The sequence below is a fragment of the Miscanthus floridulus genome, chromosome 5 (genome assembly GCF_019320115.1).
Source record: "Miscanthus floridulus cultivar M001 chromosome 5, ASM1932011v1, whole genome shotgun sequence".
In the NCBI taxonomy this organism is placed as follows: domain Eukaryota; kingdom Viridiplantae; phylum Streptophyta; class Magnoliopsida; order Poales; family Poaceae; genus Miscanthus; species Miscanthus floridulus.
The window spans coordinates 130,848,293-130,871,513 of record NC_089584.1 but is presented as its reverse complement, the minus strand read 5'-3'; the positions used below and the strand labels follow the sequence as shown (position 1 = coordinate 130,871,513).

The 23,221-nt window shown below is 50.0% G+C and overlaps 1 protein-coding gene across 1 annotated transcript; it reads left to right on the top strand.

The window, feature by feature from the left end:
- Positions 1–607: 607 nt before the first annotated feature.
- On the top strand, positions 608–5,885 carry LOC136453612 (bZIP transcription factor ABI5 homolog). Its single transcript, XM_066454171.1, has 5 exons — positions 608–746; positions 3,913–5,032; positions 5,122–5,193; positions 5,323–5,352; positions 5,523–5,885. Exons 2-5 carry the CDS (start codon positions 3,998–4,000, stop codon positions 5,613–5,615), a joined length of 1,230 nt encoding a protein of 409 aa, XP_066310268.1. The 5' UTR covers positions 608–746; positions 3,913–3,997; the 3' UTR covers positions 5,616–5,885.
- The last annotated feature ends 17,336 nt before the right edge of the window (positions 5,886–23,221 follow it).

The window sequence follows — 23,221 nt, the reverse complement described above, 5'->3', positions numbered from 1 at the left end:
GAATTGCAGAGTGTATCACACTCCAAACGTTCCTCCGGTGTGCACCAGCGCTTGTGCCCGAAGCAGTGGCACTGTGTGACGCACAACTCGGCAGAGTCCAAGGAGATAAACGCGCAGCAGACTGTGGACAAGGAGATAAACGCGCAGCAGCCTTGCCTGCGCCAGCTGCCTGCTGCCTGGGCAGCAGGGCCTGACAAAATCCCGAGGCGGAAGCAAGCTGCATGCAGGGGCTGAGCCGTAGGCCCGTAGCGGCCCCTCGGAACTCGGAGCCCATCGCCCTCCCTGTGACTCCCTCCCTCCCTTCCCCGGAAGGAAAGGAAAGGATAGCGATTGCTGCTGGTGGTGGAAAGGCAACGTGCCGACGAGCCCGACGCGTCCAAACTCCAAACGACAGGGGGGGCGAGCAGCAGCAGGCGCGCCGTCTCGCCCCACGCGGCCGCGCCTATAAGTTCAGCGCACATGTCTAGCTAATTGCCTCCGTTTCGGCGCCGCATCCATTCCAACCCCCCGAACCCACCACGCCCCGGCCCCCATCACACGCCAACATATGCCCGCGTCCCCGCGGCAGCAGGTCTCGCTCCCCGTTTAGCACTGGGTCGCTTCGGCGGCTCGTTTGGCACTTTGCCGCGGCAGGTGGAGAGCAAAGCTTGGCCGCTTGCGCGTCGGCTGCCGGCAAGACGGTGTCGCGCGCGCGCAGCCGCCTCCGGTGGCAGTGGCTCCCTTGCGCGGCGTCTGCGCCTGAGGAGGTACGTACCGCGTCGTCGCCTCGTCTTTGCTCTCGACCTCCATTTCAGCATGCAGCCATCTTTCGCTGCCATCTCTGCTCGTTTGGGATAAATGCGAGGTGTTTGTCTGTTTGGTACTGTTTGCCGCGCAATTCGTGATTGGAGCTGACAGCAGCATTCGGTAGAAATTAGCTCCGTCGATGGATTACTGCAGGTGTTATTGATTATTCCTCTTTTGCTGTATTCATGAAGAAGCAAACTTCTCTTGCTGCATGTTTGGTCCTCCATTCCTTTTCATACTTCGCAGTTGAGCGAGGTAGCCTATACAATGTGAACAGTGCCATTCATACGGCATGCCGGTAACCCGTCAAAAGAATCTTTGACGAAAGGAAACCCTACACGATCCATCAAACAGCCTGATCTTTTAGTGCTGAAACGATCGTATATGATTGTGGATTATTACTGTTAGCTGGTTTAATGTGAGAGAAAAATACCGACCGAGCAAATAGGCTAAAAGTATCGTACTAGGTAGACTTTACCATTGACAGAGGACTGCACAGGACTAAATTATGTACCTTCGCCTATAATAGGTGTTTAAATGGTTTTGATGAGATATTTAAAAAACTACGAGAGGTTAAACAAAGTGGAGAACGTATGTGTGCATAGCACAATGGTAATGGTAGGGATCCTGAAGTGCGACTTACGGGTTGGAAGTTCGACTGTCTGTTCTCTGAAAAAGTCCGCTCATGCTATTTTCTAGTGTGTCGCCTTATTTAATAAGAATAAAACTTCCATTAAATCTGGCCGCATTGCCCTGTTGCTTATTGTTATTGATATAAAGTGAATCCACGTTTGCTTTAGGATATAGGATAGGAACAGCACGAGGAGATAAACAGTACATGTATCTAAACCGACCAAGGGTGGTGCCGCCCAAAATCTATATCCATATCCATATCAATATCAATATTTATATATACTCTATTAAAGCTAATCCCTATGATGTTCAATCTCTTCCTACAAAGGTGCACATCATTTGCCACTCTCACTAACTTAATTCTTTCATGCAAGGTATCCATGTAGTCCCTTATTAATTATAAATATTCCACCTCATCTACATCATATACAATACTTTTTAATCTTTAATCTATTAACGTGCAAGCCATCTGCATATACTATTTGTTGAATCATCCTATCCTTCTATAATTGATCTATAATGTTCAATTTACTTTTCTTCCATTAGTTTACCGATTTTTATCAAATCCTTATCAAAATCCGATGCGATAAGATAACATACAAGCCAAGCTCATATATACACACACAGTACCCATACCATATAGTAATGCTACATATATAGAACAAACTAATTTCTTCTAAAAAATCAACTTGTGGGGTATTCTTCTAGTTACCACAAAAGAAAAATCACAACCTAAATAATCTAGGACCTAACCAAGGCATGGTGCCACACTTAAAGAGTACGGCGAATCCATCAGAAATATGAATGGACGGATAGTGCAATTATTTATGCACATCAAGATTTAAACTTGAACAAAAAATCTTGTGAAAAGAAAAAAAGAAAGAGAAACCTGCATAGGAATGATTGGGGATTGCAGATTTAGACATGGAAAACTGTACTGCAACAGTCCATGTCTTGGTTTCTCTTTTTATGGTGTTTGTACCGAAGCTTAAATTTTCCATAATACTAGTATAAAATATAAATTGATGATTCTATAGGCACGTTTTTTTTTTTTGGGCGGGGGGGGGGGGGGGGGGGGGGGGGGGGCAGACAAGGTACGGTAATGTAAGCTCCCTCCAGAATTGTTCTGGTAAGTGTTATCTGCTCATGGGCCTACAACGGGCCAACATGGGTTTTATGGGACCAGATGCGAGTTTGTAACAATACACAAGCATATTGTGGGCCTTCCTTCTAGAACAGAGACGGTCCAGGCCCGAGCAATGTATTCGCAACAATTGCCCTGCACTTTTGCTCAAAAAAAAAAAAAAAAACTGCCCTGCAGTACGGATTCTGGACACAGCCACACAGATGGATTCTGGAGATGGAGCAGTAGTACGCCAGTACTACGTTCTCTCTTTCTACGGTACACTGTACCCGGACAAGTACGTCATGCACATACAAATACTGGGAGGGACGACGGTACGTAGCGCACCCTTGGAGTTTGAATAGGAGTAGACGATCACGCTACGTCCGCGCTAAGGTCTGAGGTGTCTTCGCGGCGGCCGAGCTAAATGTCAACAGCGTGGCGCTTCGCGCAGCGCCCGGGTTGGCTGTATCCCCACAGAAGCCGTAGGAAAACGGTTCAGATGGTCACGCCTCCTCGCGCTCTATCAGAAGTGACCTGTTCCGTTTGGGAAACGGCTGGAGAGCAACGTCACCCGCGCTATTTGGCTTCTGCCAGACAACAGAACAACAGAGCACGCAGACCTCGCTGATATATAAAAAATACATATAAAAAGCTGAAGAAAAGGAGCCCGAGTCTTCGTAGAAGACTGCCAGTGTCTATCTATCTGATTCTGATCCCGTGCGGCAAAAGATAAGCCGACAACAAGCACGTGCTGAATGTCGTCAGGGTCCTGCACTGGAGTGCGTAGAACTGCACTCTTTCCTCTGCGTAGCATGCGACGACGCGTAGAAGATCCTCCTACAAGAAGCTGTTCGTAATTCCCTGAGCAAAACGAGGAAGAGTCTATCCAGCGTCCAGTCGCTAGAGACGATCAGTCATCAGACCTGAGCGAACCGCACCGAATATTTGGGAGAGAAAAATATTTCAACATGAGGCGTTTAGTTGTAGGAATTTGGATTTCAGATCTACTGTAGCACGTTCGTTTTTATTTAGCAAATAATGTTCAAACATGGACTAATTATGCTTAAAACGTTCGTCTCGCAATTTCACACCAAACTATGCAATTAGTTTTTCTTTTCGTCTACATTTAATGCTCTATGCACGGACCACAAATATTTGATGTGATAGGTACTGTAGCAACTTTTTAGAAATTAGGGGTGGAAAGCGGAACGGGCCTATATTATTGAAGCGGAACGGGTCTACATTATTGAAGCCCTTACGACAAGCACCAGCCGGCACCGCACCTGGGTTTTCTCGATGCATGCACCGATGTGACCCATCTAGCCCGAACCGTCTCTAAAATCACCACGCCTGGCTTTCGCATGCAGGCAGGCTATAAGGACCGCGTGCCGCCTGCCGCGTCCAAGAACGCATCAGCAGAGTGCTAAAGCAGTCTTGCAGATCGAGTGAAATATGGCGTCGGAGAACGTGAAGGCCCTCGACGAGCAGGAGGTCACCTCGCAGCAGCGCGACCAGGGCGCTCGCGCCCGGACCAGCGCCGCCGAGGAGCTGCAGGTGGTGGATCCGCTGGCGCGGCAGTCGTCCATCATGTCGCTGACGCTGGAGGAGCTGCAGAACTCGCTGTGCGAGCCGGGGCGCAACTTCGGGTCCATGAACATGGACGAGTTCATGGCCAACATATGGAACGCCGAGGAGTTCCAGGCCGCCACCGGCACCGGCGGATGCAGTAAGGAGGGCACGGAGCGGGAGACGATGATGATGCCCGTGGCGACGGCGGGGGCAGGTGAGAACGGAGCAGGAGGAGGGAGCGGGTTGGTTCGGCAGGGGTCGTTCGCGCTGCCGCCGCCGCTGTCCCGGAAGACGGTGGAGGAGGTCTGGGCCGAGATCAACCAGGACCCGGCGGATTCCCAGGCCAACGCCAACGCGGCGCCGCAGGCCGTGGTGCAGCCCCAGATGGGGAGCGGTGGCGGTGGCGTCGCGGCCAGCGGGCGGCAAGTGACGCTGGGCGAAATGACGCTGGAGGACTTCCTGGTGAAGGCCGGCGTCGTGCGGGGAGCCTTCGCCGGCCACGGCCCCCAGGCCGTCGGCATGGTCCCGGCCGGGCCGATGGGCATGCAGCACGCGGCTCCCATGATGTACCAAGTGGCGGCGCCGGTGCCGCCCAACGCCGTGTACCCGGTGATGGGCGACGGCATGGGGTACCACAACGGGTACCCTGGGGGCATGGCGGTGGTGCCGCCTCCGCCGCCGTCTCAGTGCGTGGCGGCCGCCGCCGTGAGCCCGGGGTCGTCGGACGGGATGAGCGCCATGACGCAGGCGGAGATGATGAACTGCATTGGCAACGGAGGCATGGTCCGGAACGGCGGCGGCGGCGCGCGGAAGCGCGACTCCCCCGAGGACGGGTGCACCGAGAAGACCGTGGAGCGCCGGCAGCGGCGCATGATCAAGAACCGTGAATCCGCGGCCCGGTCACGCGCCAGGAAGCAGGTGTGCTAGTTGTTCTCGTCAGTTTCGTGTTCTTTGTGTGTCATTGACAAACTCGGTGTGCTCTGAATATGATGCTGGTGCTGGTGCAGGCATATACCGTGGAGCTTGAGGCTGAACTGAACCATCTCAAGGAGGAGAACGAGCGCCTCAGAGCAGAGGAGGTACTGAGAAGCGAAACATTTGTTCATCATCTCCTTTTCCTATCTAGTACTACTATGCATTGATATTTTCCTATCTACTATGCATTGATCTGATCAGACACAACGTCTCTGTTCCATTTTTTTTCGCAGATGACAATTCTGCTATCGAAGAAAAAGATGGTAATTTACCCTCAATCGCGCTATCCTTTTACGGAGTGTCGATAATTTGCTAGTTGTCAGTGTAACAATCGACATGCTCGATCATTTGCTAGTTGTCAGTGTAAAATCGACATGCTTTGTCAAGACAGTGCGCTGATGGGAACTTGCCATGGCTTTTGTGTCTGTTTCAGCTGGTGGAGAAGATGATGGATCAGGCAAGGGAGAATGTGAGCGCCAAGAAGGGCGGTCGCGGGCTGCGCCGCTGGGGCAGCGCCATGTGGTGAACTGTGACGAGCGACTCGCGTTGTGCAGTTCCAATTCGCTTGCTTCCATGGGAGTGCTGTACCTGACTACCTGTCGGTTGCAGCACCGTTAGTAATAGTATGCGATGTGGTTGATGCATGGGACGTCTGCGAGGGACTAGAACAAGATATGGGCAAGAGCTTCCGCGTTGGCCTGCTGCTGTTCATATAAGCCTGGGGTTGTACAAACAATAAACCGGCTGTAAGATAGTAACTCAACACAATCGTCCATGTTTATTTGACATGGCCCATACTATGCCGTATGTATGTTTGTGTATCTCTTGCATTTTATTCTGGTATTCTCATGCGAGTGGCTGTCTAGCTTGGATTCGGTTGTTTTGTTTCAGACTTAACAGGCAACCAACAACCAAGTGTTCAGAAGCAAGAAAACAACCGGCAAACAGAAACGTAAAAGGTCGGGTGCTTCAGCCGTACGAAGGGCGTCTTTGGTTCCACGTCACAGGATATCACGCCAAAGCTTTGGTGTAGCCACAGAAAAAGTAATGTGTTTGTTTGGTGAAATAAGTGTGGCGGCCAAACATGGCGCGGCGGCGTACTCTGACCGGCAACCAAGCATGTTCCAAACACACCATTTACAATCCATGCGATCTCGAATGATTTTGGCCCACATTGCTGCCCGCAATCTAAAGGTGTCTGGTATATATGAGGGCATTCAATGATTTTGGCCCACATTGTTGTCCTACGGAGTAGAGCGAAATGCAACATAAGTATTTTTTTAGGAAAAAAATCCAAGTTACCCTTTAATTTTGACGTGTGTCTAGATAACCTTGTAAACTAAAATCTGATTCTATGCGCAAAACAAAACTAAAATCTGATTCAATTTACTCCTTCCAACTATCTTAGTGGCCCCAATTTACACCTTAAAAATATTTTTCTCTATGTACAAAATGTGTCTTAGTTTCAATCTTTTTGAGGTAGTGTTACAAAAACATTATGATTTTTTCATCATTATGTTTTGTATGACATTGTATCTCTAGTGTAATTTAATATTAAATTTCATAACCTATCAAACAATGGCAAAAAAAAGTAAGATATATTTTTCAACATAACTTATGATGTGTCGGTGTGAAAAGTGACCAACAAGTAAATATTTGTAATTTTGCCGTACGTTGTGATCGGATGTGGCCTGGTACTCAATGGCACATGGTTTATACTGGTTCAGGCAATGTGCCCTACGTTCAGTTTGAGTCGGTCGGTGACTTTATTGCTGTTGCTGAGCCCAGGTGCTCAAAGTTTGCAGTGGGGTTACAAACGAGAAGAAGTAAGATAGAGGTGCAAGAGGTCCGGTGGAACTCTGGTCTGAAGGACCGAGAGTGATAAGAGCTCCTACGTGCACTGAGTATTCGAGAGTGTGCTTGAGGTTTGAACCTGGTGGTTCTGTTATTGTGTGTTGAATCGATCCTCCTTGTTGAGAGGGAGCGCATCCCCTTTTATAGATGAAGGGGGCGGCCTTACAAGAGAGAGAGAGAGTACGCATGCTACTAAGTCTTGTTGCTCACGCCATCGGGTATAAGATAATGGTAGGCGCCTATAATACTGTTGATGTTAGACGTAGGTGGGAGGTTTTCACCGTGGTCACCAGGTATGGTAAATGCCAGCGCCCACAACCCTGTGGATGCCCAGATGCATGTGGGTAGCCTTACCATATTTGCCTGGTATGGAAATTTTTGGCGTCCGCAACACTATAGGACAAATGACGGCGCCCTCAACACTGTTTGGATTCTGACATGTCCGGAAGGTTGTAGAGCCCCCTTCTGACATGTCTTGTCGGTACTGTCCTACAGGTATGCAGGGTACGATCCTCGGTATTGCATTTGTCTTGAGCGCCCTGCCTTACTTGCTCTGCCCGTTTCCTAGGTCCTTATCGAGCGGGCGTCCCCAGTCGGTTGGTCCCAGTCGGCTCCGACTGCGCCAGTCGGAGAAGAGCTGTAAGCAGAGGTTCAGTGTATCTCCGGTCAAAGACGCGGTCGGAGTCGGAGAAGCGAGCGTCTTTTCTCTTTGGCCAGGCCTTCTAGTCGAAGAGGCGGGCCGAAGTAGGAAGCGAGCGTTGTTCCTCCTTGGCCAAGCCTTCCGGTCGGAGAGGCGGGTCGAGGGTGGAAGCGAGCGTTGTTCCTCCTTGGCCAGGCCTTCTGATCGAAGAGGCGGGCCCGAGTCAAAGGCGAGCGCTGTTCCTCCTTGACTAGGCCTTCCGGTCGAAGACTGGATCGCCCTTCTGGCCCGTCGTTAGGTTTTTGGGCCAGCCCAGGAATTGCGCGTTGTTCGCAACGTCGTTTGATGGGCCGAGCTTATGCTAGGAAGCTGGTCCATGAGGGACCCCAGGTTTATGAACCCGATAGGAGCCCTCAGGCGATTCGGGTGTAGAATCGTCTAGGAGATTTTTCGTGTTGACGGCGGGTGCGCGTGAGCGCACCCGCGGGTGTAGCCCCGAGCCCCCAGGCGATTTGGGTGGAATCATCTGGGGGTATTTTGTTTTGACGGTGGGGGAACTTTTTTGTTTTGACAGCAGGTGCGCGCGAGCGCACCCGCGGGTGTAGCCCTGAGCCCCCGAGCAATTTAGGTAGAATCGCCTAGGGTTATTTCGTCTTGTCAGCGGGGGGAATTTTTTGTTTGATAGCAGGGTGCGCGCGGAAACACATCCGTGGGTTGTAGCCCCCCGAGCCCCTAGGTGATTCGGGTTGGTAGAATCGCCTGAGACGTTTTGTCAGTGGGTGTGGGTGTGTGCACCTTGGGTGAGACAAAGTCGGCAACCAAGGCGTCAGCCGCAGCTGAGGGACAACCAAGGGATCAGGCGAGAGTCTAGAGTCACGGATCTAGGCATTGGGCGTGTCGAGGGATTGGGTGAGTTGGAGTCGCACACCTAAACATCGGGCGATAACGGTCCTAGGCACTGATTGCGCCAAGGGATCGGGCGAGTCGGAGCCACGGATCTAGGTGTCGGGCGCACAGAGGGATCGGGCGAGTTGGAGTCACACACCTAGATGTCGGGCATTCGTGGTCCTAGGCGCTGGTGCGTCGAGGGATCGGGTGATCGGAGTCGTGGACCCAGGGCCCCATTGAGCTTGGTACGGGTCAGTTGAGTTTCGTACATTACCCTATCCATGGTTTTCGCAATCGGAGGGGCTGAGCTAACGTCGCTTGCCTCGATGGCTCGAGTGACGCGCTCGGTGAGCTCGCTAACGGGCACGTTCGAGTGAAATCCGGGTCCGTTGTTCGTGATGGGGTTGGCATAGCCCTCATGTGGCACTCCACTGCTCCTTAACCTGCGTCCCGATAGATGCTTGGATCGTTTCGGAGACCGACCCAGGTGGCCCACTGGCCTCCCCACGATGGAGATTCTATGGGCATGGCTCAAGGTTAGGATCGAACGAGAATGTTGAGATGACCCTATCTGCTTTGGAGCAGACTAGGCGAGGGCCGCTGGGGCTCATCTATGTTTTCTCTCCTGGCTCTATTTGACATGAGGTGGCCTCGAGCCCTTAGTGGGCTGGCCTTCGAAGCCCGATCGGTTGTTGCTCATGTTGAATGAGGCAACTACCACTTCGTGACGCAACACGAAGCGTTATGATGCATCAACTGCATATGCGATGCTTTGGATATATGGGATGAATGAATGAATGCATGCATAGATGAATGTGTGAATGCATGTATGAGAGATGATGAATGAATGATCTTGTAAAATAAATGGAATAAAAGGTTTTGGTAAAGTTACCTTGATGACTTGAGTGACGGGTTTGAGGGGTTCTTGTCGGATGTGTCCGATCGGGACCCTTATTCGTTGTTTGTGATGGAGATAGCCTGACCCACATGGGGCGTCTGAAAGGTCCTTGTTTGGTTTTGGTAATTAAGTGACAACCTAGGTGGACTAATTGTGTTTATGTGAGATACACAGGTGATTAGTCCACAGGTACATGTGTGTGAGCAACATATGCCATGAAGGTGAAAATGGCTTGGAGATGTTGCAAAGCTCACACATGTGATGATGAAGGAGCTTAAATACACATGAGACATGACATTGAGTCATGTGATCAAGGTGGAGAAGATCAAGACAAGACTTGGCTTGATGGACCGGTTGCAAGCGTGAAGGGCAAGTCGAAGGCTTTGGAGTGATGGACCGCGTGGCGGTGAAGCTTGAGCAAGACTTGGCGCCGATGGACGATGACAACGGTGAAGAGCAAGTAGAGTCAAGATCGATGAACCAATATGATCATGTGATGATATGAAGTGGATCATATCATTGTTGATCGTGTTGGTGCATGTGTTGCATCGACATTGAAGGAGATGGAATGGAATGCGCAAGGCAAAGGTATAACCTAGGGCATTTCATTTCACCGGTCATAGGTGTGTAGAGAAGTTTATGACCGGGTTTAGGATAGATGGCCGTACTATCAAGAGGGGCAAACTTGTTTGCATATCGGTCATCTAGTGCCACTCGAGTGATCTAACTTTGCATTGTCGCTAGGATCGAGTGGCGTGGCAAGTTGAGTGGCTAACATCCTTTGGGAAATGATTGTGAAAATGCTAACACACATACACATGGTGGTGTACACTTGGTGGTGTTGGCACATTTACAAAGGCGGTGGTGTTTGCAGGGTTGAGATGGGTTTGGGTCCCTCTCTCCCTTTCGGCGCTTTCGGGAAAATGGAATGTCTATTTTCTATTGCGCCGGATGCAAATTCTTGTGGTTAGCACACTTGAGCAAGGGTGAAGAGAATGGAGAAGATGCTGGCGTCGGTCAACTAACCGGACGCTGGATCTGAATGCACCGGACGCTGGCAGGCTGCGTCCGGTCGCGCTAACGTACGGTGACGCAGTAGCTGGAGAGTGACCGGACGCTGGCTGCGTCCGATCGCGTTCGACCGGACGCGTCCGGTCATGCTCGGGAGCTTACTGGAAACGACCGGACACTGGGGGTTCAGCGTCCGGTCAGTTGAAGCTGGAGCGTCCGGTCAGGTCAAGTGACCGTTGGAACCGGGACACGTGGTCGTCTGTGGGCGACCGGACGCTGAGGTCCAGCGTCCGGTCAACACGACCGGAGCGTCCGGTCGTCCTGACCGTTGCCCAGTGAAGGGGTAACGGCTAGTTTAGCCCTTGGGGCTATAAATAGAAGTGGCCCTCGGCCATGGCTGGTGCTGAGCACCTTGGGGGACTTTGTGTCCATGCTTGAGAGTGCTTAGGAGCCCTCCATCACACATATACTTGATAGTGATCATTCGATTGTGTGAGTGAGCGATTCTAGTGCGATTGCATCGTGAGGTTGCATCGAGTGGCACTAGGTGATCGAGTTGCAAGCCGGTGGTGCTTGTTACTCTTGGAGGTTGCCACCTCCTAGATGGCTTGGTGGTGGTCTTCGTCGAAGCGCGCAAGAAGCTTGTGCGGCGCTCCGGAGAAGTGCTTGTGAGGGGCATTGTGCTCGCCCCGCGGGAGCCGCGAAGAGCAACTCTAGTAAAGCGTGTCATTGAGCTACCCTCACTCAAGGGGTAGGTTCTTGCGGCGCCCGACGTGCGGGCTTAGCGGGTGATGCTAATTAGCCGCCGAACCACCAAGTGAGCGGTCGACACAACAGGGACTAGCGTGTTGGCAAACACGTGAACCTCGGGAGAAAAATCATCGTGTCAACCTTGTTCTTCCCGTTGGTTTGCATCCCCATTACACAAGCTTGCAATTACTTTTATACATATTAAGCTTGTGTAGTTGCTCTTGTAATTAGATAGCTTGTGTAGCTTGCTAATTACCTTCTTGCTTGTGTAGCATAAAAGTAGCTCCCTTGCGTGGCTAATTTGGTTTTAGTAACCTTGTTAGTCACATTGCTTAGTTTGTGTAACTAAGTATTTGCGCTCTCTAATTAGGCATTAGTTGCCTTGTTATTGAGCATTGCTAGTGAGCTTAGTTAGCTTTGTGCTTTTGCTTACTAGCATGTGTAGGAGCTCCCTTTTTGCTTAAAGTACTAGTGGCATAGGTTTGTGTAACCTTGCTCCTAGAATTGTTTAGGAGAGATCTAACTAGCCCGGCACCTTTGTTGCATAATTGTTATCCTTGCAAGGTGCTAGTGAACATATATAGTGGGGTATAGTCTTGGCTAGACCGATAGTTTTAATTCCGCATTTGTATCGGTTAGCCGACGCGATTAAGTTTTAGAAAAGACTATTCACCCCCCCTCTAGTCGCCATCTCGACCCTTCAGCATCCCATTGCCCCTTACCTGTCTCTCAGTGTTTGCCTGAGCAGTCTGATCGACTTAGGAAGCCCGTTGGTCTCTCATGGATGGAGATCCCATCGTTGGGCCCTTCCAAGGCTTGCCTAGGAAGATGAAGGGCCGCCTACATGCGGTTGCACCTCGCTTCACACGCCTGGCATGCGGTAGTGGTGGGCCATGCCTAGGCCACGTTCCGTCTGACCAGGCGCCTTCTCATTGAGCAAGGCGTGTCCCATCGGTTAGGACGCATCCCACCACATCCCATCCGCATTGAATGGGGAAAGGAAGAGGGTTTTTTGCTCCAATCCTTCGCCTTTCCCCAACTGTTGTGCCTCCTCTTTAAATAGGGGAAGGGAGAGGGCTTTTTGTCTTGTTCCTTCGCCTATTCTCCAACCGCCGCCTCTCCACCTTCTTCCTTCTCACCTAGAGCATTTGTGTGCCACGACGGTTCCTAGGAGAAAAAGGGTAGAGCGAGAGAGTGGAGAAACTCCTATATCCATTTGTGAATCCAGAGCGCAATGTCGAGCTAGAAGTCATCTTGTGTGAGTGAGTCAGTGTTGGCCGCCTTCACCGCAAAGGGGGGCCACCGCCGAAGGAGGTGGCGAACTGGAGGGCTCCTATGGGGGAGGCTTTTCTATGACCTTGGGATGGCGAGATCGTCTCCTTCCTCACCTTCCATGAGCACAGGCTAGGATACCCCATGCACTGGTTCCTGTGTGGGCTCCTTAATGAGTGGGGCCTGGAGCTGTAGCACCTCAATCCGACTGGGGTGCTGCATATCGTCAGCTTCGTCACCGTTTGTGAGGCCTTCCTTGGGATGGAGCCGCACATGGACTTCTTCCGGTGACTCTTTTCTAGGCGAGCCTTATTGGAGGGGGACCCACCCAGGATCACACCGGTGGGGGGCTTCGCGCTGTAGAAGAAGCCAAGTTTGTCGAGCACCTACTCCGCGTACTCCCCCTGCAACTCCAACCAGGGGTGGCATGGGGAGTGGTTCTACATCAGGAACCTAGAGGAGGCGCCATTCCCGCCGTTCACTAGCAGAAGGCCAAAGAGGCGAGACAGATGGTCGTGGGGCCCCCCAGTCGGTATAACAAGTTAGAGATCATCGAGGCGGAGCTCTAGAAGCTGGTGAAGCATGGCCTTGATGGGGTGCGGGTGTTCCACACCTTCTTCCACTATCGGGTCACCCTGCTAGTGGAAAGGACATGACCGATATGGATGTACACTGGCCCAATGGACCCCGACCGCGCATCACCAGAGGAGTTGCCGAATGACGAAGTCTGGAGCTGAATGGATCGGGTGCTGCAACTGAGGCCCAAAGAGTCCCTTGATGGAAAGCCTAGACCTCTTCATGCCTCGAAGCTATCCAGTCTGGTATGCTCCCTTCTCCTTATCCCATGCTCTCTTCCCTTTTTGCTTTCCTATATCTTGACTTTGAGTCATCCATTTCATAGGGACTCGAACGTTACAAGTCCTGGCCGCATCTTTCAAAGGGGCTGGAGGGTGTGGCCTAGCAAGTCACCCTAAAGGAGGCGGCGGACGGCTGGAAGAACAAGAGATCTAAGAAGGTTCATCGTTGTCACCATAAGGAGAAGGAGATCGCCCGGTGAGTGCGGGTCGACAAAAATAGGAGCCACATAGAGGCAGAGTTCGAGTCTGAGGATCCCACGGAGATGGGTGACGATGTGATCTCCTCTGAGGATGATGGAGGCCGAGAGGCCGTCGTGACCTTGGCAGTGTATCGCGAGCCTACGACCATGTCTGCCAGCGGCAAGCGGGACATAGAGAGGCATGGCAACATTCCTGTGCCAAGGAAGTGCATTGCGAGCTCGGACGCCGTTGGCAAGCAGGAGGTGAAGCAGAGGCAATTACCACACCCTTTGGAGGAGTAGGCTTGCACCCATGCATTATTAGGGCCAGCGTTGGCACACGACGCACAACGAGGGGACGCCCCGCTAGCTGCTCTAGTCAGCGCACCTCGAGCCGGCGATCATGGTAACTCACGGGCTGATCGGGGGTCGGCTAGGACGACTCCCCCCTCGGTCGAAGTGAGGGGGCACGGGTCACAACCCATGACCAGCCCTTGTCCGACGGGCCCATTGTCGGTGGGTCAGGGCTTTAGAGCTCTACTACTTACGTCCTGGTATGTATTCTTTGTTTCTTTTTTATCTCATAGTTGAGCTTTGGAGTGTGGCTGACCCATTCTTTTTTACAGCGGCCAGATGCTGAGGGACTAAGCATTGCCCCAACTCCCATGTAGGTGGAGTGGACACCCAGCCTACATCGAGCCATGACGAGTGGCGAGGAGAGCAGGCCAGTGGTGGCATGTCCTTCTGCTCTAGGGGTGGTGCCTTCACCGTCATTCGTAAGTACGGCGGCGGTGGCAGAGGTGATGGTGGTGATCCCGGTGGCGGTGGAGGATGCATTGGAGGTGACCCTTGTGATCCCTCCCACATCGGCTATGGTGGAAGAGGGGAGGGTGACCGGGCTCCCTGCCTTGCCGGTCGGAGGGCCACACGGCTTACCCTCCCGGTTAGAGCTAGAGGTGTCGAGGGGAGACGCGGCCAAGCCAGAGGTGGGACGTCCACCACCAAGCTGTGAAATTGAGATAGTGGTGGTCTCCTCCAACGATGAAGTAGGTGATAGGGTGGAGCCACCAGCGCCATCGTAGGAGCTAGCGGTGGTCCGATCGTCGGCTAGGCCTTCTAGTGGGCTAGGGGTGACCACCGACCTGGTGTGGCCCTGTCCTGAGGACCTGAGGAAGGTTTGGTTTATCCTTCAGGATGAGTAGGAGGATCAGCTTTGGGACATGCTTGGGGGTGAGGACTTGCGATGGAGTCCGATCTCGCCCAAATCACGGTGAACCTCGAGGAGGCCTTGGAGCGGGCCAAGTCCATCCAATAGGCAGTTACTGTTGACCTACCTCAGGTCGCAGAGGCAGGTTTTCTATGTTCACCCTTGACTCCTTGTTCTTCCACTAGTTATCTCAGCATGCTTGCTTCTCATTTTGCAGGGTCTGGAAGAGGTGTGGAGCCGCAAGTCTCGTTTTGTAACACCCTCTATGTTACATTATATAGTTTTTGCTAAAACACTACATGAGCATCATACTTGTGTGTACATGTGTGTAATATAGGGTATAAATCAATGTACGGCACTTGAAACGTTCGTCGGAACACGAAACAAATGTTACATTCTATGTCGCTTTATATTGTTTAGGGTTCTAAGTGAATTTTTATCGGACAAAAATGCTATAGAACGCTTATGCGAGACTTTGATAAAGTTCATAGTACGAACTTCATAGGCAATGATAAAATACTTACGGTTGAAGACGGGGTTCGCTAGCTAGTGTATCAAGTAGCTTGGAAAAGGAATTCAACGTGAAACCATTTGAAGCTTAGTCATTTCGCGTAAGTTTGAAAATGGGTCGACGAAGCCATGTTCGGCAATTTTTATAGAACGATCGGGTTAAGAAATGGCGAGGTGTCTTGGCTTAGTTTGATAGCCCTAGGTACCCGCTTGAGGATAGAACGACTGGGTTGGCTTTCAGATCATCGAATTAGTTGTTGTAGTAGCTTTAAAAAGCGTGCAAGTCACGTGTTGAGCAAATACCAGCGCCTAGGCTCTCGGCATTGCCACGCCAGCCACCCGTCGCGCCTGCGCACACACTACGTGTTTGGCTCTATGTGGTTGTCCATGACCTCCTGCTGCCATGCTCTAGCACACGGCACACGCACACGCTAGGCCTGGTAGGCCTGCCTACTCTGCCCCTTCCCATTGCATCCGCCTGAGACTGCTACTTGCCGTCGCATCATGTTGCTCACACTGTGCGCTGTCCGGTGCTGCCGCACAGCTACTGCTCCCATTGACAGTCGGTTGTGCGTGCGCGTGGGCTTGCCCAGCTTGCCTCGTTCTCACGTTGGCGCGTGAGGCCATGCCAAAGGTTCCCGTCATGTTGCCTAGAAGGTCGTCGGCTGGTCAAGATGCGCTAAAGCCAAACCAATATGCTGGCCCCTTCCTTGTTACCGAGCACGTTGGGTGGTCGAGTGGAAGGACAGCTTTGTGCCTAATCGGCCACTATTGTGGTGGTACAAGGGAGGGGTGTAGTCACCGGCCGCCATAAGTCCATAGGTGCCGCCCCTGAAATTGGCCTCGCATACTCCACAACTTTCCAATTAATCATGCACACTACAAGCTAGAGTAGTTAGCTTCCGATTGGAGTCCTCTTACTGGGCTTCCTTCCTATGGTGAGGTAATGGGGAGATTTCCCCCTCGGTGGTCCGCCATGGCCAGCGAGGCAAGCGCTTGGCTAGGGCAATGCTCATTGCTCTATTGTCTCAATCGGGCAAGGTTGTTTCCTCTCCTTGACTTGTTCGCCTTGCCCGTGCAGTGGATCCGCCGATAGAGCAGTAGGACGTCGAGAACGCCTTCACCGTGGTTGGCATGAACCAGAGCAACCTCGCGCACATGGCCAGCCCATTGCCGTTATTCATGACTTCGCCTAGACCATCCACCACATCTCTAGAGAGGTCCTCTTGCTCCTAGGATAGGCAGTTGAGCCAATTAGTGGCTAGGTAGCCCAGAGCGCATTGGCGGCCACCGATGAGCTGGCTTAGATGCTGTTCCTATGGCCAGCTCAGTTGGGCGCAGTAGTGATTCAATTAGGGCTTCAAGGTGGTTACTCTTAGCCTGTAGATGGTTACCGAGTAGTAGTAGAGGCGTACAGTTAGGTGGTTTCACTGGCATAGGGCTACCATGGCCAGACTCCACCGCGACGCGTGGCCACGCCTACGTGATGCGCCATTCTTAGCGTTTGTTACCTCAATTTGTCGCGCATGGCACATAGAGGCTCATGGGGGTGCTGGTGGGTGCTGAAGAGGTCTATGCTTGCTGACGTTTGGCATAAATATATCTACCCATGAGTCCTACTAGTACAGGTCGAGTAGTTGCTATGCTCAGGATATTGGTAGCGTGAGTGACCTACCGTTACTCGCAAATAGGTGATAAATGTGATCACTCATGATAAAATGGTGGAAAGGAAAAATGGTGACCGGGTAGGGATATGGTTTGGGTACTGGTGAGTGTAAGGGGTTGTGTCTTGTGGCCAATAGGGCATAGCTTGGTTACACTTTTTCCCTGCCTATGTCAATTAAGGACCAGTCATTACCTAAGTCTCGAGGCAAGTCACAGATCTATTATCTCGAGCACATACTAAGGTATGGGCGCAGGGAAGACTTATTGCTCTCTTGTTGTGGATCTGACTCTTTCCTGGCCGACTGATTGGAGGCGGGGATGGTGGAAGTCCTTGCACCGCACTGAGTCTAGGACTCAGGAGTGGGGGCTTGGAGTCCAAATTTGGATGGGGGCCTAGACACCCAGGACAGGAGGGTGATGGGTTAGTCCTGCTTATGCCTAGGGTACAAGCGGGGTGTGTGTTTTCGGGGCACCCAGCTGGGGCATTGATTTACGAATCGCCGGGCAATCCAGTACGGCTTGTTTTTGGGTCTAGCACCGTAGTAAGAATTGAAAGATGGAAGAGATTGAAAGAACTGATTGCTCAACCCTTGCTTGAAAGTAGAACATGCGCTTATATAGACTAGATAGATAATAACTTAATACGGCCGATAATAACAACATAAATAAGGACTCACTATTAGTATTGCTTTCTGCCAAAAGTATACTAGCTAACCATAAAGCTTATTATATTCCTTGGAGTCAGAAAATTATTCCCGCTAGTCGGATAAGTCTTGTGAGTACATTATGTACTCAGGGTTTATTTATCCCTGTTGCAGGTGATGCATGAGAAGTACCTTTGTGTGGAGGATTCTTCTGGTGGGCTCAGACGGATCCTTGTTCTTATTGCTAGATGTTTATTTTAAATCACATTGTTTATCATTCCGCACTCTGACATTTGGTAATGTAATAATGTAATTCTTAAGAAACTCTAATCTATGAAATGGATCAGTATTGTAACTCGTTCTCATTATTGGATCCTTGGGAAAAATGTGGATCTTTTGGGTTCTCCCTCGGGGTGTGCCCGATGGATACCACCCGCTGTAGCCTGCTTTTGGGGTGCTTAGTGTCTGATGGAAGATGAGCACCTCCGTAAGCATGTTATTTTGGGTGATTCTACTATAGTTGGTACGAGAGCCAATAATGGTTACGAGTTTCATCACTCTTTTTCAAAACTTAAAAATTTGACCAACAAAAGTTTTGCAAAAAGTAGGATGCGATTAAGTTAGTTAAATAAGTATAAGCCCTAGCAATGTGGTCTATCTAGGATAGCGGCACTGGTTTTATCTAATCAGTTTTCTACAGGTACACTGACTTACGTTGCATAAGAAATCGTCTAGCATACGGAAAGTAAGTGAGTGATGTGCCAAAATTTTTTGCGAATGTCACTATATTTCGGCTTGAGTGAACATACACGACGATACATGCATCATGATAATAGCATTTTGCTTAAACTAAAACCCCCTACACGTATAAATGGATTAGTAAAGTGTTAGGATTAATTAAAAGAATGCTTTAATTAAATGTGATGTCATTTCTCTAATCCCTTGCTTTGGATTGAGAAGGTTGTTCTAAATGGATGGTTCCTATCTCTTACAGATGAATCTAAGGTCTAGACATGGGAGCACCAGTGCTGGGCAGCTCATGGTCTTGGCGATGGCTAAGGCGAGAGTGGCTAGGCCAATGAGCACAATGGGGAGAGCCATGGGGCTCCACTTCTGGCTCCTCCACCACCACCACCGCTGCCTCCGATGACTCATGCTGAGATGATGGCGAAACTGATGGCTGCTCGCTGCGAGTCAGCCTATGCCATAGAGTTAATGGCACAAGCTGTCACTGGCTTTGCCCATGGTGGCCACGGGGGCAATGGTGGGAATGGGGGTGGTGCCCGCCATCCTGAGGGATCCTCCTCTTACCAAGATTTCCTCAAGACCCACCCACCCACTTTCACACTGATAGATGAGCCCCTTGATATGGAGCACTGGCTTCGCATTTTAGAGCAGAAGTTTATGTTGCTCAATGTGGCCGACGAGCAGAAAGTGCACTTTGCAGCGCAACAACTATTGGGGTTCGCAAGTGCATGGTGGGATACCTTCCATGTCATGCAGTAGCCAGATCATCCGACAACCTAATAGGAGTTCACCATAGCATTCAGAGAGTTCTATATTCCTGTTGGTGTCATCAATCGGAAGCTGGCTGAGTTCCTAGAGCTATGATAGGGGAGTATGATAGTGATGGACTATGTGAATAAGTTCAATCACTTGTCCCAGTATGCTAGCATCCATGTGGACACTAACAAGAAGAAGAAGGATCGCTTCTTTCGTGGCCTCTCTTATATCCTTCAGGAGAAGCTGCACACTACAAACTATCAGACTTTCGAGGCAATGATGAACACTACCATCACCATGGAGGGCTTGTAGCGGGATTCCTAGGTAGAGTGGAAGAGGAAGTGGGTGGCTATGGGGTCTTCTAGCCACCCTCATACTCAGAAGGTACAGGTTGTCCGGTGGGGGCCCTAGAAATCATCAGGCGGGCCTTCATTTTGGTAGCCCTAGCAAACTTCTTAGACTTCTTCCACATAGTACGGTGCTCCCACATAGCAGGTGCAGCCCTAGTAGCCTCAGGGATAGTAGGTCCCACCTCACCAAGGGTTTGGAAACAAGACAAGCACTTGCTTCAAATGTGGCAAAGATGGCCACTATACCCGAGCGTGTCCCCAGAACCAGCCAGCTCAGTCTGCTCAACCATCGGTGAACTCTAGACTAGTTAGGAGGACCGTGGTCAAGAAGAAAGTGCCCAACAGATCTAGACAGGTACATTTCACAGATGTTGGGTAGATATTGCAGTAGGAACTAGTGATGGCTGGTATGTTTACCATCGATTCCCATCCAGCTTATGTGTTGTTCGATTCTGGTGCATCACATTCCTTTATAAGCATGGGATTTGTAAACTGATAGAACTTACCACTTATGGCTATACCGTATGCCTATAGAATCCGTACTATGGGTTCACAAATGTTCATCAATACCCGAACAGACATAGTAAGCTTGGTATTAGCCATCCATACTTACCTCCTATAGTTCATGATAATGCCTGGGCAAGACATTGATGCTATTCTTGGAATGAACTGGTTGCGGGTGTATGGGGTAGTCTTGGATTTAAAGCGGAGAAGTGTCGAGTTATAGCTTCCTTCTTTTGAGGATAGGATGTCTCTGCTTGTACCCTCAGCCTAGTCTTACCTATTGCTACCCATGCTGAAGCCTCTCCTGATCTTACCTCCATCCCTGTGGTATGTGAGTTCCTGGATGTTTTTCCTAAAGATCTTCCTGGGTTGCCATCGGATAGAGAGGTAGAATTCTCCATTGAGCTAGAGCCTGGTACTGCCCCTATCTCTAGACGTCCATACCGCATGGCTCTAAGAGAATTGGCTGAGATGAAGAAGCAACTAGAAGAGTTGATGGAAAAGGATTTCAGTCATCCTAGTTCTTCACCATAGGGTTGCCTAGCTATTTTTATGAAGAAGAAGGATGGCACTCTATGGATGTGTGTAAATTACCACCCTCTTAATGTGGTAACAGTTAAGAACAAGTATCCTTTGCCCCGCATAGATACTTTGTTCGATCAGCTAGCTTATGCTAAGGTGTTCTCAAAGATTGACCTCCGATTAGGCTATCATCAGATCAAGATCAGACTACATGATATACCAAAGACAACTTTTTCTACTAGGTATGGGCTGTATAAGTACCTAGTGATGTCTTTTGGTCTCACCAATGCTCCTGCCTTCATCATGTACCTGATGAATTCAGTCTTTATGCCAGAGCTAGACAAGTTTGTGGTAGTATTCATTGATAATATCCTAATATATTCCAAGAATGATGAAGAGCATGCCCAACACCTTTGGATAGTACTGGCTCGATTAAGGGAGCAGAAGCTGTATGCTAAATTCAACAAGTGCGAATTTTGGTTAGATCGAGTGTTGTTTTGGGGGCATGTGTTGACACCTAACGATGTTTCGATAGATCCCAACAAGGTGCAAGATGTGTTGGATTAGAAGTCTCCCAAGTCTGTGCATCAGATTTGTCAGTTCCTTGGTCTCGCTGGGTACTATCGGTGTTTCATCCTGGATTTCTCTAAGATAGCCCAGCCAATACCAAGCTACTCCAAAAAGAAGCTAAGTTTGATTGGAGCCCAGTGAAAGGTCCTAATGGCTAGAGGGGAGGTGAATAGCCTATTAAAATTTTCTACAACAACACTTAACAAACCGGTTAGACAATTATGAGGCAAAGCAATTATTGCGCTAGCCTACTAAAAATACAAGCCACCTACCATAATTCTAGTTTATATAGTTTCTATCCACACAATAGCTATGACACTACACTAAGTTAGTGTGCTTTCAAAAGCTAACTAAAGAACCACACTAACCAAACTAACAAGTTCTCACAACTAGCTACACTAAAGAGCTTGACAACTAGTTTATGGTAATGTAAAGAGAGCGAGCAATTTGTTTATACCACCATGTTGAAGAAGGAGCCAAACAATCATAAGAATGAATACCAATGAAGACCAATCACCTCGGAATCAAATGATGAACATAATGATTTTTTACCGAGATTCACTTGCTTACCGGCAAGCTACTACTCGTTGTGGCAATTCACCCACTTAGAGGTTCACGCGCTAATTGGCATCATACACCAAACCCTCAATAGGGTGCCGCACAACCAACACAAGATGAGGATCACACAAGCCACGAGTAATTCACTAGAGTACATTTTGGCTCTCTACCGGGGAAAGGTCAAGAACCCCTCACAATCACCATGATTGGAGCTAAAGACAATCACCACCCTCCGCTTGATGATCCTCGCTACTCCAAGCCATCTAGGTGGCGGCAACCACCAAGAGTAACAAGCAAATCCCGCAGCGAAACACGAATACCAAGTGCCTCTAGATGCAAACACTCAAGCAATGCACTTGGATTATCTCCCAATCTCACAAAGATGATGAATCAATGATGGAGATGAGTGGGAGGGCTTTGGCTAAGCTCATAAGGTTGCTATGTCAATGCAAATAGCTAAGAGAATGAGCTTGAGCCGGCCATAGGGCTTAAATAGAAGCCCCTACGAAATAGAGCCGTTGTACCTCTTCACTGGGCACAACACGGGGTGACCAGACGCTCTGATCATATCGACCGGATGATGGACCTTAGCTTTTAGTCATGCGATGCATGCCACGTGTCCCCTCTCTTCAAATGTTAATCGCCCAATCTCAATGGTCAAGTGATGACCGGACACTGTAGCTCAAAGTGACCGAATGCTGAACCCCAGCGTCCGATCGTTTCCAGTAAGCATCCAGAGATGACTTTTCATGACCGGACGCGCCCAGTCATGCTCAATTGAACACCCCCAGCATCCGGTCACTCGATGACTCCTCTGTGTGTGACCATGTCTATGTGACCGGACGTAGCTAGCTAGCGTTTGGTCGTTTCAGCGCTGGTGTCCGATCGATGACCGATGCTGCGCTTTTTCTGCTGCTATTGACCAGACACGCCGGTCCTATAGAGACCAGCGTCTGGTCACTTATAGTGACCTCCATCTTTTCTATCTAGGGTGCCGGTGGCACTGTTGAACTATCCAGTAAGCATCTAGAGACAACTTTTCATGACCGGACACACCCAGCGTCCGATCACTCGGCGACTCCTTTGTCCACTGCCACGTCAGCAGGACCGGACGCACCCTATCAGTGTCCAGTCAATGAGTGACCTAGTGTCTGGTCAGAGACCAACTCTGCGTGCCCTCTGCTGCCACTAACCAGATGCACCAGTCCAACCGAGACCAGTGTTCGGTCACTCATAGTGACCTCCGTCTTTTCTGTCTAGGGCGTCGATGGCACCGTCAGACTGTCCGCACTCTATGAGCGAACACTCCACCGGTGAAGTTCCTAATCCTTGCTCAAATATGCCAACCACCAAGTGTATCACCTTGTGCACATGCGTTAGCATATTTTCACAAACATTTTCAAGGGTGTTAGCACTCCGCTAGATCCTAAATGCATATGCAATGAGTTAGAGCATCTAGTGGCACTTTGATAACCGCATTTCGATACAAGTTTCACCCCTCTTAATAGTATGGCTATCAAACCTAAATATGATCACACTCTCTAAGTGTCTTGATCACCAAAACAAAATAGCTCCTACCATTTATACCTTTGCCTTGAGCCTTTTGTTTTTCTCATTCTTCTTTTCAAGTCCAAGCACTTGATCATCACCATGGCATCACCATCATCATGTCATGATCTTCATTTGCTTAACCACTTGGAATGTAAAATGTGGGCAATCATTGTTACTTTGGTACAGAATTCATCAAAGT